The sequence below is a fragment of the Sprattus sprattus genome (assembly GCF_963457725.1).
Source record: "Sprattus sprattus genome assembly, chromosome: 16".
Taxonomy (NCBI): Eukaryota; Metazoa; Chordata; class Actinopteri; order Clupeiformes; family Clupeidae; genus Sprattus; species Sprattus sprattus.
The window spans coordinates 30,586,805-30,604,304 of NC_137914.1; the positions used below are offsets into that span (position 1 = coordinate 30,586,805).

General features: G+C 50.4%; 1 protein-coding gene across 1 annotated transcript in view; it reads left to right on the forward strand.

Moving 5' to 3' along the window:
* dtx1 (deltex 1, E3 ubiquitin ligase) overlaps positions 1 to 17,500 on the forward strand; it is a gene marked incomplete at both ends in the record, with an annotated part of 48,153 nt that overhangs the window by 12,212 nt on the left and 18,441 nt on the right. The window contains one exon of the mRNA XM_080854630.1: positions 1,313 to 2,054. Within this exon, the coding sequence (XP_080710756.1) occupies positions 1,313 to 2,054 (742 nt within the window). The remainder of the gene's footprint in view (positions 1 to 1,312; positions 2,055 to 17,500) is intronic.

The window sequence follows — 17,500 nt, forward strand, 5'->3', positions numbered from 1 at the left end:
TCTCCTCTTCCCTCTTCTCCTCCTCTTCTCCTCTTCTCCATCTCCTCTTCTCCCTCTCCTCTTCCCTCTTCTCCTCCTCTTCTCCTCTTCCCTCTCCCCTTCCCTTTTCTCCCTCTCCTGTTCTCCCTCTCCTCTTCCCTCTCCCCTCTCCTCTTCCCTATTCTCCTTCTCCTCTTCCCTATTCCCCCTCTCCTCTTCCCTTATCTCCCTCTACCCTTCCCTCTTCCCCCTCTCCTGTTTCCTTTTCTCCTTCTCCTCTTCTCTCTCTCCTCTTCCCCATCTCCTCTTGCCCCTCTCTTCTTCCCTTTTCTCCTTCTCCTCTTCTCCTTCTCCTCTTCTCCCTCCCCTCTTCTCCCTCTTCTCCCTCTTCTCCCTCTCCTATTCCCTTTTATCCAATTCCTCTTCTCCTTCCCCTCTTCCCCCTCTTCTCTCCCCCTCACTCTCTCCATTGCTCCCGTTCCTTGCCGTCTCTCATTCTTTCTCTACTTCTCTCTCTCTTCTCTCCACATCTGTAAAGGAATAAACATCTCAGCTCGGACACCAAAGCCACCATCAGATCCAACGCGTGCACATGTTTGTGTGCGCTTTTGTGTGTCTGTGTGTGTCTGTGTGTGTGTGCGTGTGTGTGTGCGTGTGTCTGCGCATGTGTGTGTGTCTGCGCATGTGTGTGTGTAAGATTGGAAATGATAAATAACACAATGCAACAGATCAATATTCCAGTAAATCAATACAATACTGTGTTTTGCTTCCTCTGTCATTCTTCACTTTACTTACTTTCTCTCCTTTCTTTCCTTTCTACTCTCTCTTACTCTTCATCTCTAACCCAGCACACTATGGTCTCTCTCTTTCTCTCTCTCTCTTTGTTTCACTCACACAATGTGGCTTACTTTTGAAGAAATTATGTGTGTGTGTAGGGGGAGGGGGGGGGGGGGTGGATGATTAACACATGACATTAATGAATGACCATTAATGGCCCCGGATAGGCTTGTGCTCAACCAATGATTGTTTGATTTGATCTGTCTTTGATGGTTTTTGAACACCTTCCTTCTCTGTCTCCCTATTTCCCATCCCTCTCCCTCCCTCTCTCTCTCTGTCCTCTCCTCTCTCCTCTCTCTCTCCGTCCCTCTCTCTGTCCCCTCCTCTCTCCCTCCCTTTCTCTCTCTGTCCCCTCCTCTCTCCTCTCCCTCTCCGTCCCTCTCTCTGTCCCCTCCTCTCTCCCTCTCCGTCCCACTCTCTGTCCCTCTCCTCTCTCCCTCTCCCTCCCTGTCTCTGTCCCCTCCTCTCTCTGTCCCCCCCTCTCTCCCTCTCCTAGGCACTATGCGTCCCGTGCAACGTAACTTCTACGAGCCGTCGTCGGCCCCAGGTAAAGGCGTGGTGTGGGAGTGGGAGAGCGACTCAGGCGCGTGGACGCCGTATGACATGGAGCTGAGCGTCAGCATCCAGCACGCCTACGAGAAGCAGCACCCCTGGCTGGACCTCACCTCGCTGGGCTTCCCCTACCTGCTGGACTTCACCGCCATGCTGCAGACCAACCGGCAGAGCCAGCGCCGCCGACGCCTCCGCAGACGCATGGACCTGGCCTACCCGCTCCTGGCGGGTGCCATCCCCAAGTCCCAGTCCTGGCCCGTGGGCGCGGGGGCCAAGGGCGGGGCCGGGGGCGGACCCTGCTCCTGCACACAGTGCTTATTGGTCAACAGCACGAGGGCGGCGTCCAACGCCATACTGGCCTCGCAGAGGAGGGGGGCGGGAAAGGGGGCAGTCAGGCAGAGCAACACTTTTGGAGGCACCACAGCGACCACGTGGTCGACGGGGACGACGGTCGCCGTGGGCAACCTGAGCAATAACATCTCGGGGGCAGGAGGAAGAGGTGGAGGAGGGAAGGGAGAGAATTTGGGTGCAGGGGCCGGGTTTGGCTGCTCACAGGCACACACAAACACACACACACAATCGCACACGCACACGCATGCGCTCACCATCAACGGCCAGAACAACCTCAACCGGCCCGGCACGCAGCGCATCGCCGTGACAACCAACAGAGGAGCCATCCCAGCAGGGTGAGACAAACGAATGCATACACACGGAACCACAGGCATACACACACACACACTCACACACACACAAACACACATGGAACCACAGGCACACACACACACACACACACACAAACTCTCTCAGACACACACACACACACCCACACACACTCACACACACACACACACACACACACACACACACACATATATGCATGAACTCACTTTCAAACTGTAGTAGAACTATCACATTTAATCTGTAATGAGTGGAGATGAGAAGAGAGTGGGAGGTATGTAGTTCTAACACAGCCCTTAAGTACTTTAATTGTGTTACAAAGTGTTGCATCATTGTCTTTTCATTTCCTCTCTATGTTCTTTCCTTTCCTTTCCTTTCTTTATTTCTTTATCTCTTTCTTTCTTTCTTTCTTTCCTTTCTTTCTTTCTCTTTCTCTCTTACTTTTTGTGGACACTGTATCATATAATGCCACTCTGTGCAAGGTGTGTGTGGGTGAGTGTGTGTATGTGTGTGTGTACTCTCTATCTGTGGAAATCCATTTGCCAGTAAGGCTCCAATACACAGGGGAGGGATGAATAATGGATCAAAGTAAAACGCGAGTGAGGAAAACACACACACACACACACACACAGAAACAAATGTGCACACACACACACACACACACACACACACAACACACACACACACACACACACACACACACACACACACACACACACACACACACACACACACACACACACACACACAGAAACACACATGCATTTGCAGTAATATTAACTGGCACAAATTCACAAACACACACATGCAAACACACAAACACAGATATATAGTTGTGTGTGCACACAAACACACACACACACACACACACACATGCACACACACACACACACACACACATGCCCACACACACACACACACAGACAGACACACACACACTCACACGTACACAGATGCCCACACATATTCTTACTCTAAGCCAAGTGTACCAGACAGGAGTGGTGATGTAACTGATACTGTACACTCTAAGGCTTATATTTGCTAAAACACAGGGATACACACACACACACACAAACACACATACATACTCACACAAAAATCACACACACACACAAACATCTCGGTTATGGATATAACCTCGGTTCCCTGAGCTAGGGACCAGATGTGATTGATGGGAAACGACCTGTTCATTGACCAATCGAAGTACTTTCTATTCACGCCGGAAGGCCGAATTGCGGCAAATCACCACCCTGAGCCCGCCCCCTCAGGTGTCCACATATTGAAGGTGACTATGCCGCTCCACCTCTGAAGACTCTGAGCCTTTGAGCCTCCAGAAGAAACACACGCACTGTGCACACAACCATATCACATCTGGTCCCTAGCTCAGGGAACCGAGGTTATATCCCATTCGCCTTGCCCTCGTAGAGGTTCATGTGGCGGCGGCAGTGTGTCTTATAAGGGGATGAATTCAATATAAGAGAAATGGGATCACCGATCTCATGCTTATGAATACTTACACCCATCTGCGCCGTCCGCCTTTAATCCATAAAGGGAGACAGTCATGCAGTTAATAAAACATTGCATGTTGCATATGATCACAGATCACTCGCCTGCAACACACTGCAGGAAACCGGGCTCCGCCACATCCAATATGTAGTAACCAATAAAGGTGTGGCGAGAGCTCCAGCTTGCAGCTTTGCAAATGTCATCCACTGACACACCCTGAGACAGGGCCCACGATGACGAAACCCCACGAGTAGAATGCGCATGAAGCTTCTCCGGGGGTCCCAATGACAAACTAGTATAGGACAAAGTGATAGCCTCCACCAGCCACCGGGAGAGGCTCGATTTTGCCAGAGGTTTGCCTTTGGCGCTTGCACCAAAGCATACAAATAACTGATCCGATTGCCTGAATAAACCAGTGCGCTCTACATAAAAGCGTAGAGCGCGCACTGGGCAGAGCTTGTGCAAGCGCTCCTCCTCCGCTGATGCGAAAGGAGGGGGCGAGAATACAGCCAACTCAATGACCTGGTTACGAAACGGAGTTGTCACTACTTTGGGTGTATATGCTGCGTTAGGCCGCAATACTACCCCGCCCCCGGCAATCGAAAACTGAATGCACGCTGGGCTGACAGACAGCGCTTGCATGTCACCAACGCGCTTCGCTGACACCAGTGCCAGGAGCAGCGCGGTTTCCAAGGAAGCAAACTTTAAGTCCACCGTTTCTAGGGGTTCGAACGGAGGACCCGTGAGTGCCCGTAACACCACTAGCAAATCCCAAGAAGGCAATAGGTTCCTGACAGGCACTCTAAGACGCCTTATTCCAACCATAAAGCGCGAAGCCAATGGATGATTACCTGGGGATTTGCCGTCAATGCCAATATGGCAGGCGGAAATAGCTGCTAAATACACTTTGATAGTAGAAGCCGCTTTTCCTTCATCCATTAATTGTTGCAAGAATTTCAAGATGATGCCCAAGGCGCAATCAATAGGGTCGTGCTGACGTGCAGCGCACCGTCGCTCGAACATGCGCCACTTGAGCGTATACAGAGATCGGGTAGACATCGCCCGAGCGCTCTGTATAGTATTCACCACTGAATCCAACAGGCCTGATGCTAAGAGCCTGTTCCTCTCAGGAGCCAGGCCCTGAGCTGCCACAGCTCTGGCCTGGGGTGCCAAACCATCCCGTGAGCCTGTGAGAGGAGATCCCTGCGCAGAGGGAGCTCCCACGGAGGCTGCACTGACAATCTGATTAGATCCGCCAACCATGGCTGACTGGCCAATGGGACGCCACTAATATCAGCTCCAAACCCTCCTCGTCCACTCTGCGGATTACTTGATGTAGCAGAGGAATCGGAGGGAATGCATGTTGGGCCATTGTTGGCTCAGCGCGTCTACGCCTAATGGAGGGTTGTCACCTCCCAGCGAAAACCACAGAGGGCAGCAGGCGTTTTCCCTGTTCGCGAACAGATCCACCTGTGCCCTGTAAAACGGAAGCCAAATCTGGTCAATCACCTGACGGTGAAGGCACCAGTCTGCTGCTTGAGGGTTGCCCCTCGACAGAAGGTCGGCTCCGTAATTGAGATGACCTGGTATATGCACTGCCCTGAGAGAGCGAATGCGCTTCGCTGCCCACAGGAGCAGTCGGCTCGCCCAATGATAAAGCGCAGGGGAGCGCACCCTTTCCTTGGCGATTTATGTAGGCCATGGCGGACATCTTGTCTGTTCTGACGAGAACATGACGCCCGCTTAGAATGTGAATGAAATGCCGAAGCGCTAGAAAAATCGCTCGCAGTTCCAACACACTTATATGTGACGTGGCTTGTGTTGATGACCAACGCCCGTTCACCGAATATCCTTCGCATATCGCACCCCAGCCTTCCATTGAGGCGTCTGTGGTGCCCAGTGGAGCCGCTGCCGAGAGGAAATGCGGGGCTTGCCATATGGCCAAGGCCTGCCAGCATCCACCGTGATCAAGCGAAACTTGTCCTTGGTGGAGCTGATCTGAAAGACAGATATCATGCCTGAAAAGGCCGCGCATGCAGTCTCCCTAGTAGGAGTGCAATTGCCGCGGCCGCCATCAACCCCAACAGCTTTTGATAGCGAAAAGATGCGACTTTTGCTTCAGTCTGAACTGCTGCACACATGTTTTGGATGAATCCGAGGCAGTACAGGTGTGCCACCACTAGATGGCACTCTTGCACCGCCTCTGCCTCTGAGCGAGCGCATAACCCAGTCCCCCTGCTTGCGTCAGCAATGGGGTGATGTTTGCCTCTTCATACTTGTGAGTGGCATCGTTAGGCTGCTTTCCCGACTGCAATCTCAGATATCCCTGATATCTGGAATGAATCGGTGCGTGGGAAGCGCCCTTTAAATCTACTGATTAAACCAGCCGCCTGGTTGTATGAACTGAACTAGACAGCATGGAGTTCACATGTTGAACTCCCACGGCATCAGTGCACTGTTCAATATGCGTAGATTTAATACAGGCAGATAATTCCCGTCCTTTTAGGGACGAGAAATAATCTGCTGCAGTGGCCCTGTTTTGCCTCCTCTGACGGCACTGACTTATGGTCCTCTTTGTGACCAGGGGGTTTATTTCCTGTTGTAGGAGATGAACCGCCCCTGAAGCACCACTGACCAGACCACCCACCCTCTCGAAGGAAGGTGGGGGCACACCATCACAAATGAGGCCGGACAACTGCAGTGTGTAACCACCGTTATAGTTTACTTGTAGTGTATGCGTGCCAGTTCTACGCACAGCCTCTTGGCCGGCTTTGAGCTGAAATGTTGTCGGGAGAAAAAACCCGCTCATAGCCAATCTGCCCTTATAGATCTGTGCCCGCTCCCGAGGGGGGCCAAAGATCTGGGCCCACACTTCATTTTTGTTTATGTAAGGGCACCATGGGTGTACTGAGGGTAAACTTACTCAAGCATAACTGATGTTCATGACATGTGAGGTTTATGCTTATGAGACTTTGCCCACTCCCGAGGGGGGCAAAAGACTTGGGCACACACTACATTATGTTGATGTAAGGGCACCATGGGTGTACTGAGGGGAACATACCCCAGCATAACTTATGTTCATGACATGTGAGGTTTATGCTTATGAGACTGTGCCCGCTCCCGTGGGGGGCAAAAGTCCTGGGCACACACTACAGCTCGTTCACGTAAGGGCACCATGGGTTGGGTGTATTGGGGGGAAAACTTACCCAAGCATAACTTATGTTATTGACATGTGAGATTTATGCTTATGAGACTTTGCCTGACATGAAGGCTTCATGTGCGTGACGGTCGGTCCTTTTTGGTGGTGGAGACCACTTCCCTCTCCTTCAATGAAAAGCGCTCAGGGCGAGACCTGTGCAGCCCTCACACGCGGCAAGGACCCGGTGGGACAGGGCTGCCGTGGTGGATGTGTTGAAGGGGAATGAAAAACATGCATGACTTTATTGCTTCTCCCACGGGGGCAATGTGTGACATGCAGTGTTGTGTTTTATGGCAGCGTAGCCCATTACAGCGCCACCGCTCACTCTCGATGTTGACCAGCAGCTCTCCTGTGTCACAGGAGGGAGGGGGAAGGAAGGATGGCGTAGAGGATGGATGGCTGTTACCTACAGCGTGCCTCTAGTTGAGCAGACACCAGCTGTCTTGCATCCTCGCTCGTGCCGACGACGAGCACTGTCCAGAGTGCATCCGCTGTCTCGTCTCCCCGCTGTTGAGTAGCAGCGCTGGGCTCCGGCAGCAGCGCTGGGCATCGGCAGCAGCACTGGGCATCATAGATGGGCTCCAGTAGCGCCAGGCTCCAGCAGCAGTGCCAGGCTCCGGCGGCAGCTCGCTTCCCCGCTGATGTCGACGGCGAGCCCTGCTCAGGGTGCATCAGCTGTCTAGCATCCCTGCGGTCCAAGCATGCGGAGTATCCAGTCTGCCAAGGCACTGGAATGAGAGAACAAACATCAATACAGAACTAGTTCGAAGCTCGCCAATGGTGGCTGCCATTGACGGTAGCTAGCTAGCTAGCAGTGTAGTCAAGGGCTAGAGCTAACAAGCTAGGGAGCTAGCACGAACATTCTGAAGACCAAGTATTAACTCGTAAACCCACGCTAGCGGCAGGGGTACAGCACGAGTTCATAAACTTCCCCACGGGATCAAGCTAGTTGCAGGGAAGCCAGTAGACTAGCCTGCTATCAAGCTAACAGCCAAGCTAGGGAGCTAACTCGAACTCACGAGTTGTTTACATCCCAACGGGAACAAGCTAGTTGCAGGGAAGCCAGTAGACTAGCCTGCTATCAAGCCAACAGCTAACAAGCTAGGGAGCTACACGAACTTTAAGTCTAGAAGCCTTAACTCGCGGCACTAACCGGAGAAGGCCGTAAGACATCGCTCGTTTACCTTACCAGAGTTGACGGCAGTCAGGCATCAGCTCCGGTAGCAGGGTAGTAGCAGCCTAGCTAGCTAATGAGCTAACTCGGAACTCACCAGTCTGAAACAACAGAAGGTTAGCACAGACATCGCAGGCCGGGACGTAGCTACTGCCTGGACATCATCTGAAGCGAACACACTTAGCAAGAGCTATAACATGGTATGTTGTAAGCAGTAGTGAACCGGCCAGTCGAGGACGAGCGTGGTGGTCACCAGCTAGACAGCGGCTTGCTGAAGCGTAGAATATCCTTGTAGCACTCAGAGCTAGTAAGGGAATAAATCCACAACTCACCAACTCGAAAGAGTAAAATAGCACACAAAGACAAATGATACGCAAGCGTGTAGAGTTTGGTTCTGACGGTCCGTAGCCTCAAAGGCGAAGGTCGTAAAAGAGGTGGAGCGGCATAGTCACCTTCAATATATGGACACCTGAGGGGGCGGGCTCAGGGTGGTGATTTGCCGCAATTCGGCCTTCCGGCGTGAATAGAAAGTACTTCGATTGGTCAATGAACAGGTCATTTCCCATCAATCACATCGCAGTCCCGGACTGCGATAGGGAACACACACACACACACACACACACACACACACACACAAAGTGGGAAGAGAGGGAGGCCAGAATATGTTCTGTGCTCATGTCAGGGACATCAGACACATCCACAGATTGGAGGGGAGTGAGAAAGGAAGGATGGAAAGAGAAAAGAGAAATAAGAAGAAAAAGAAAAGACATAATGAGATGAAAATGAAAATATGCTAAAAATGTTGGTAGATATTGTGTGTTAACCTTCATAGATATATTAAAAGTGTAAAAGAGGAGAATCGTGTCAGACACTAACTCTTCTATGAGCATATACAGTTTATCAACTAAATCATATACATCATATATAATCATCTATATCATATACATATATATATATATATCATATAATCTATATCATATACATCATATACAGTTGCAATCAAAATGATTCAACCCCCATTGCCCTTTTAGGTTTATTGGCAAAATATACAATTTCTCAGCTGTTTGCAATAAACAAATTACACAAGAATTGTTTAAGTAGTTTAATGAAACAAATTTTACAAGGGTTTAATCCAAATTCAAACCAAAATGCTACTTTTAATGACTTTAATGAATTTACTGCAATGTCAAAATTATTCAACCCCTTCATGACAAGCATCTTCAGTACTTACTAGAGCACCCTTTTGTTGTTATGACCTGCTGCACACGTGATGCATAGCCAGACACCAGCTTCTGACAGCGTTCCTGAGGAATCTTAGCCCATTCCTCATGAGCAATGGCCTCCAGTTCAGTAATATTCTTTGGTGTGCGTTTTTCGTACCGCCGCCTTCAAATCCCACCAGAGATTTCCGATGGGGTTCAAATCATGCAAATGTGACGGCCACTCTAGAATCTTCCATTTCTTCTCCTGAAACCAAGCCTTGGTGGACTTTAAGGTATGCTTGGGATCATTATCCTGTTTGCAAGTTCAAAGTTGAAGGAACAGTGGCTACACTACCTGGACGTGGCAGAAAGAGGAAGCTCTCAGCGGCTGCCACCAGATTCCTGAGGAGGCAAGTGGTCAAAAACCCTCAAGTGACTGCAAAACACCTGCAGCAAGACTTGGTGGCAGCAGGCACTGAGGTTTCAGTTTGCACAGTAAGGCGCATACTAAAAACTGAAAGGTTCCATGCCGGGACTCCATGATGCACACCACTACTGACCAAAAAGCACAAGAAAAGTCGGCTCCAATATGCTGAAAACCATATAAATAAGCCACCAAAGTTTTGGAATTCTGTTCTGTGGAGCGATGAGACAAAACTGGAACTTTTCGGGCCTATGGATCAGCTGTATGACTGGAGGAAGAACAATCACGCCTATGCTGAAAAGAGGATGTGGAATGGGCTAAGACTCCTCAGGAACGCTGTCAGAAGCTGGTGTCTGGCTATGCATCACGTTTGCAGCAGGTCTTAACAGCAAAAGGGTGCTCTAGTAAGTACTGAAGATGCTTGACATGAAGGGGTTGAATCATTTTGACACTACAGTAAATTCATTAAAGTCATTAAAAGTAGCATTTTGTGTTGAATTTGGATAAAACCCTTTTAATATTAATTCCATTAAACTACTTAAACAATTCTTGTGTAATTTGTTTATTGCAAACAGCTGAGAAATTGTATATTTTACCAATAAACCTTAAAGGGCAATGGGGGTTGAATCATTTTGATTGCAACTGTACATCTTACACAGCAGCATACAAAGAACATTGATGGACTCAGCAAATGTATTAACATTAGCTCAGTGTTAAACGACAAGTTAAGAGTGTATGTGATGATCTAAGAGAGAGAGAGAGAGAGAGAGAGAGAGAGAGAGACAGAGGGAGATTAAACACAAACTGATGTGATCACTATTGAAGCACATTACATTAAAGCACACAGGAGCACAAAGTGCAAATCTGTTGCGACTGAGACACTAAATAGTAGAGTGTGAGAATGAGAGCTGGAGGAGACACCGGTCTGTTCCCAGACGAGTGGTTACACATGTCAGACTTGTGTGGTTGACAAACACACACACACACATACACATACATACACACACACACACTCACACACATATACTCACCTCAGATCATGACGTGGTGCACAAACACACACAAGTACACCCACGAGAGACAGGAAAGCTAAGAAACCTCATCGAGCTCGTAGTGCATACAAACACTCACCAACACACTCACACACACACACACACACACACACACACACACAGACACACACACAGCCATAAATACATGCTTGCACACATGGGCCAATACAAATGATGAGACAGTTTTTCTCTTACTTTACAAAGCACAGTCTTGACCTACGCACCTGACCACATCATGTAACCTTTCATGCAGAATGCACTACAACCACCAAAATACTTCATATTCGTGGCCCAGAAGTGACTTATGCAGTCATATCTATAGCAAATGCTGACTACTGTGGCGCTCAAAATACAGTCAAGTAAAAAAGCCCACAAATATTTTGAGGCATATATTATGTGTTGCTAGCCTGACGATGTCATACTCATAAGTCTAGTCAGAATATGAGTCTGATACTGAACCATTGGGCTGTGATTATGGGGCGTGTTTCAACGAACCAGGAAAGAAAATTCCTCTTCGCTGAATTGGATACCTAGAACCAATCAGAGCAACGTAGTATTACCATCTGATAGATTAAACTTTTACCTGATCCCGTAGGAAGGACGGCAAAAACATCTTTTCAATCGACAAATGCCTTGATCGCGTTTCTCTGTTCCTCTTTCAAAATGGATGCGCTGTCAATATCTGTTGAGATATGCCTGCTCACGTTACTTAATTAGCACTCAAGGCTAGAAGCTACCATTTGTTTCAATGTTTTTTTTTGTCTACGCGTTAGCATAACCTATCAATAATGGTCTAGAGTGCTTCAGTTAAGACCTACAATCCTCGGCAACATTCGTGTTGCACATACACAACTAACCGAGTCAATGTAGACATAAAAAAAGTTGTGTAGATAGCTTAAATCATATAAAATATGTCCCACTAAGCTCCCGAGACGGCGCCATCTTTGTTCGATGTATAGTCTATCTATCTAATCAACTCAAGCGTTGGTTGGTCATCTGTCCATCAACGTATAAAGCCCGCCCTTACAATTTGATTGGTCAGATCACTTTTCCGAGACGTTTAATCTCTCCCAACTAGCTCAATTCCAGACTGAATCTCCCAGACCAAAAATTTTGTGGGCGGAGTTCAGGCTGGTATCCAGGCTAATGTGTTGCTTTGACTTGCAGTAAATCTTTAGAAAAAAATCTTTATCATATCTTCCACACCCCTACAATCAGGTCAAGCAGCTATCATGACACGGAGCTTTTTGATCGGTTGGTTTGCCTTTGACAATACTGCAGATAGCACTTTTCAGTGTAAATGGCGTGTACATTTGAATGTGAATTTGAGTGTTTACTGTGTGTGGTGTGGCCAGGCAGCCTTCAAGTCGGTGTCGTGCCAGGCTCACACCATCACAAGTCCCTTTAGCACCCTCTAGAGGGCTGCTTCAGTGGAACCCGGTCTCTTGTGGTCAACAGAAGCACATGGCCAAGTTTGACAGCTTCAACGAGGCACGGCTGGCAGCCACTCATCACCACCCAAACCTGTCTCTCGTTTGCCCTCGTTTACGCAGCACAAAAGGAGCCACGCCGTCAAGGACGGGTGCTCAATGTTTTGCTAACCAAGTGTTTTTTCCCTTGCACAGAAAAAGCTTAAACAAACGATCCAACCCGACGACTGGAGCCCGCGACCGGCCGAACCCTGCCTGACTTCCCGGACTCCAGTCTCTTCCTTACCCCCACCAGTGAGCCCCTCAGCTGCACCTGGCCTACTGGGCTGATTACCCGAGACCTTCACCCCCTGAGCACTGAACACATCGAGGGGCCTTCACCTGCACACACCCAGCTTCCACAAGAGAAATAAATATACCTGCCTTGGCGGGTTTTCACTACCCTTCTGCCTACGGTTCATTCTTGCCCTGCTACACTGGTGGAGAATGCGGGCAGGATAAGAATGGACCCAACACAGCAACCACTTCCGAGAACTGCCTCCCGACCTGCTGCTGCTGCTGCCGGGGGATCCGGGGATCCAATGAATGCACTGCTCCAGACACTCGTCCAGGGCCAACGAGACTCCCAGCAGATTGCAGCCGCCTTGGGAACCCTCACCCAACAGCTGCTGCGTATGCAAGACCCTGGTGGGCGTCTGGGACCTCCGACTGCCCGTAATGCTGCACGCAAGCTCCTCACCAAACTCACCGCTGATGATGACGTGGAGGCGTATCTCTACACCTTCGAGCTAATTGACCTATCGCTAAGCCCCGCCCCCCATTGTGACTGTTGCTAACTCGGACACGTTATCAGAGCTGACTAGAGTTTACAATGGCAGCTATCAGCGACAAAACTATATCCCAAGAGGCTATAGACAACTTTTGGAGACAAAAGGACCTGATTTCGCTTAGAAGCCTTCAAAAGGGACTTAATTATGCAATGGAGGGATATGTATACAATTTAAAACTTGATATGGTGGATAACAAGCTCAAATTTGAGGCGAGAATTTACAGAGCTCAATGCAAGAGGGAGAAGATTCAACTCACGGTCATCGCGATTGCAGATAAATACATCCAATACCAGCATTGTTCATGCACCGCATGGGAAAGATACAATGAATTCACATTCAGTTAATTTAACTAATCTGGAAGGCATATGAATGTAGACCTACGTTTAGTAAATAGCATTAACCTACCTGCCCCTGACAGGACAGTGTCCTAACCATATGGTCCTAACTGTCTAGCTTGTTATTGTAACCTTGTTAATTACCGGCATGCGTGTGTTTCGTTCACGTTGTCATGTTAATCCTTTATTAAACCTATGTATACTTGTGCATATCGTTTGTTTAATAGAATGGCCGATTTTTAACAAACTGTCCCATAACTGACAAAAGCTACGCTAGCGCAGCTAGTGAATCGTTAACGTTAGCTAGTTTGAACCAGAGATAACTTGCCTAAGCCTAGCATAACATCAGTGGTGAAAGTAAGCAGGTACTGTGAATAATGAGTGCCTTTTATCATGTAGGCTTAGTTGATTGCTTTAGCAAAGGAAAATTCCAACCTAACAAGAGTATGGCAGAAAGCTAATGAGCGTAGCGTTCACTGTGTGGTCTGCCACAGCTTAATCCACCGGAGATATTTGGACCGGTCTTGTTTTCGTTTAGGAAATGAGATACAATATACCCTATTGCCTATCCTCTCATGATACCTCGTATCAGTGTTGTATCTACCCCATGCACATCGTTTGGCCATTTTTGTTGAACATACATTACCACAAACCTCATAAAACAACCGAAAAATCACGGCCTCTAATGCTATCCTATGGAGCTGTAAACTCACGATGTCCGAGTGCAACTGCTACTTAACTACCATTGGCCCGTCTGCGTTCGAAAGGCGGGGCTTAGCGACAGGTCAATTGCAGCCCGTGAGCAATGGCCTCGGGCAGAATGGGCGGATGTCCTAGCCCCCTATCTCTCAGGTGAGGCACAAAGGGCCTACCAAACCCTACCGTTGGCCAATGCAATACCATTCCTGGACCTACTCCCCTGATTCACCCATTTGAGTGCAGATGACCAACCTCATCCGTACCACCCAAAGATGGCTTCAACCCGACCGACTGAATGGGCAACAAATCACTGAGAGAGTTGCAATGGACCACTTTGTGAGGGCTCTTCCCAAGCCTGAACGCCGCATGGTGAGCCAGTCTGCTGCAGAAACCCCAGCCGAGATGGCTGATGCCATGGAGCGAGCCATTGTCACCAACTCCCTAATGCGAGATGGCCACAGCGAGCGAGGAGCTACGTTGGCAAGGTCAGGGAACAGAGGCCAGGGAGCCCCCCCCTCTCGACCACCTCCGGGGAGTCACCTATCGGCACCATGTGACCCTACATCGCCCCGAGACGAGCCCATGCCAACAGATCCTGGAGTCCGTTCCGCCGCAAGGGGGTGGCTGGCAGGCTGTTCCATCCATACCATCCAGCCGGCACAGGCACCCATCCGCTTGGTTCACATTCAGGGCCAACCTGTGCGAGCTTTGCTTGACTCCGGAAGCACCGTATCCTTGGTACACCCCGATATCCTGCAGACCTCACCTGACCTGAGCGCGGTGCTGCCCATCTCCTGTGTCCATGGGGATGTCCGTGAAGTGTCAGCCACTCAGGTGCAGGTCAAAGACGCCTCAGGGACCTGGCCCCTAACAGTGGGAGTGGTACCTGAACTTCCCGTGCCAGCACTCCTTGGACGCGACTGGCCTGGTTTTTCTGATGCCTGGAGCCGGCCCCGAAGCAAGCACACGGGCCGACGACCACGACGACCACCCAAGGCCCGGCCCCCCGCATCCTGACCGACAGGTTCTCCTGGCCCAAGACGCAGCTTCTGATGCAGATGAAGAAGGTGAGCGAGGACAGGGTGCTGCTAATCCATTTTCTGAGCTGTTTACACAGATCACGAGATCCGACCAATTTGCTCGAGAACAGAAGGAGGATGATCGCCTGAAACATGCCTGGAAGGAGGTCTTGGAGGTCGAGGGGGAGAACCGGCTGAGGGGACCTCTCCCAGATCAGTATTTCAAGGTGCAAAATGGGCTCCTGTACTACGAGCTCCATCCGTTGAGGTGTTCGCCGAGATCTGCTGGTAGTCCCTCGTTCAAAGATTGATGTGGTCATGACTCTGGCCCACACCCATCCAATGGCTGGACATCTCGGCGCCCAGAATACCGAAGCCTGGATTAGGGACCGCTTCCACTGGCCAGGGTTGACTGCTGAGGTGAGGAACTACTGCCAACGTTGCCCCACGTGTCAACGCACCTCACGACCACCACCCAGCCCGCTCATCCCTCTACCCATCATCGATGTGCCCTTTGAGAGAATTGGTATGGATCTGGTTGGGCCCCTACCGAGATCTGCACGAGGACACGAGCACATCCTGGTGATTGTTGACTATGCAACCAGGTATCCCGAAGCCGTCCCCCTGCGTAAAGCCAATGCAAAAAGTATCGCCCGGGAGCTCTTCATGTACTTCACCCGCGTGGGCATCCCGAAGGACATCCTGACTGACCAGGGCACCCCATTCATGTCGCAGGTAACCAGAGCACTCTGTGGCCTTTTGAAGATCCATCACCTACACACCTCTGTCTACCATCCCCAAACCGATGGGCTTGTGGAGAGATTCAATCAAACTTTGAAGAGAATGCTCAGACGAGTTGTGGACAAAGATGGGCGCAACTGGGACCTTCTCATCCCTTATGTCCTCTTCGCCATTCGTGAAGTTCCCCAGGCATCGACCGGCTTCAGTCCTTTTGAGTTGCTGTTTGGCCGGCAGCCTAGAGGCCTTCTGGATGTAGCCCGCGAAGCCTGGGAGGAGCAACCGTTCCCTTTCCGAACCACCATCGAGCATGTCCGGCAGATGCAGGATCGAATTGAGCAGGTCATGCCACTGGTACGTTCCCACATGGAGGAAGCCCAACGTGCCCAACAGCGGACCTACAATCGCCCAGCCCAGCCTCAGGAATTTAAGATAGGTGATCGAGTACTGGTACTGATACCCTCGGCCTCATGTAAATTCCTGGCCACCTGGCAGGGACCGTATACGGTGCTAGAGCGAGTGGGGCCCGTCAACTATAGAGTCCAACAACCCGGTCGACGGCAGCCAGTGAAGACCTACCACGTTAACCTCCTCAAGCAATGGATCGAGCCAGTCCCCCTGCTAACAGCCTGTGCCCAGGTCGAAGAATCCCCGGTTCACCTAGGTGAGGACCTGAGTCCAGCCCAGCGACAGGAGCTTCGGAAACTGATCTCCCAACACCGGGATGTCTTCTCCTCAACCCCAGGCCGGACCAACACCGTCCAGCATGAGATTTGCACGCCTCCTGGGGTCATTGCTCGACAGCGCCCTTACCGGATCCCTGAAGCCCGACGGCAGCTGGTGGAGGAAGAGGTCCAGAAAATGCTCCAGCTTGGGGTGATTGAGCCATCCCACAGCCCCTGGTCAAACCCCATTGTGCTGGTCCCCAAGCCCGATGGATCCTGGAGATTCTGCAATGATTTCCGCCGGCTGAATGAGGTTTCCAGGTTTGACAGCTACCCACTTCCCCGTGTTGACGAGTTGGTGGAACGTCTTGGGAGAGCAAGGTTCATCTCCACCTTGGACCTCACCAAGGGGTATCGGCAAGTCCCTTTATGCCCAGAGGCCAAGTCCAAGATGGCCTTCAGCACACCCAGCGGGCACTGGCAGTACAGAACCCTTCCGTTCGGCGTGCATGGGGCCCCAGCCACGTTTCAGAGGATGATGGACCAGACCATATCTCGAGGCTCAAGAAAGTCCTAGCAGCCCTACGCCAGGCAGGCCTGACGGCAAACCCGTGCAAATGCCACCTTGGCCTCACTGAAGCTCGATACCTCGGGTATAAAATAGGCCGAGGACTTATCAAGCCTCAAGGAACAAAGGTCATGGCTGTGCAGGAATTCCCACGCCCAACTACCAAACGCCAGGTACGAGCATTTTTGGGTTTGTCTGGGTATTACCGACGTTTCATTCCATCTTTTTCCACCACAGCTGCTGTGCTCTCAGACCTGACCAAGAAGGGACTGCCAGAAAAGGTCTGCTGGAGTCCAGCTGCAGAGGCTGCAGAGGCCGGGTACTGCCAATGCTAATGCTGATGGGTTGTCTCGGTGCTGGTCAGGGTGGGCTACTTCTACTTGCCAACAGTCCCTTTAGCACCCTCTAGAGGGCTGCTTCAGTGGAACCCTGTCTCTTGTGGTCAACAGAAGCACATGGCCAAGTTTAACAGCTTCAACGAGGCACGGCTGGCAGCCACTCATCACCACCCAAACCTGTCTCTCGTTTGCCCTCGTTTACGCAGCACAAAAGGAACCACGCCGTCAAGGACGAGTGCTCAATGTTTTGCTAACCAAGTGTTTTTTCCCTTGCA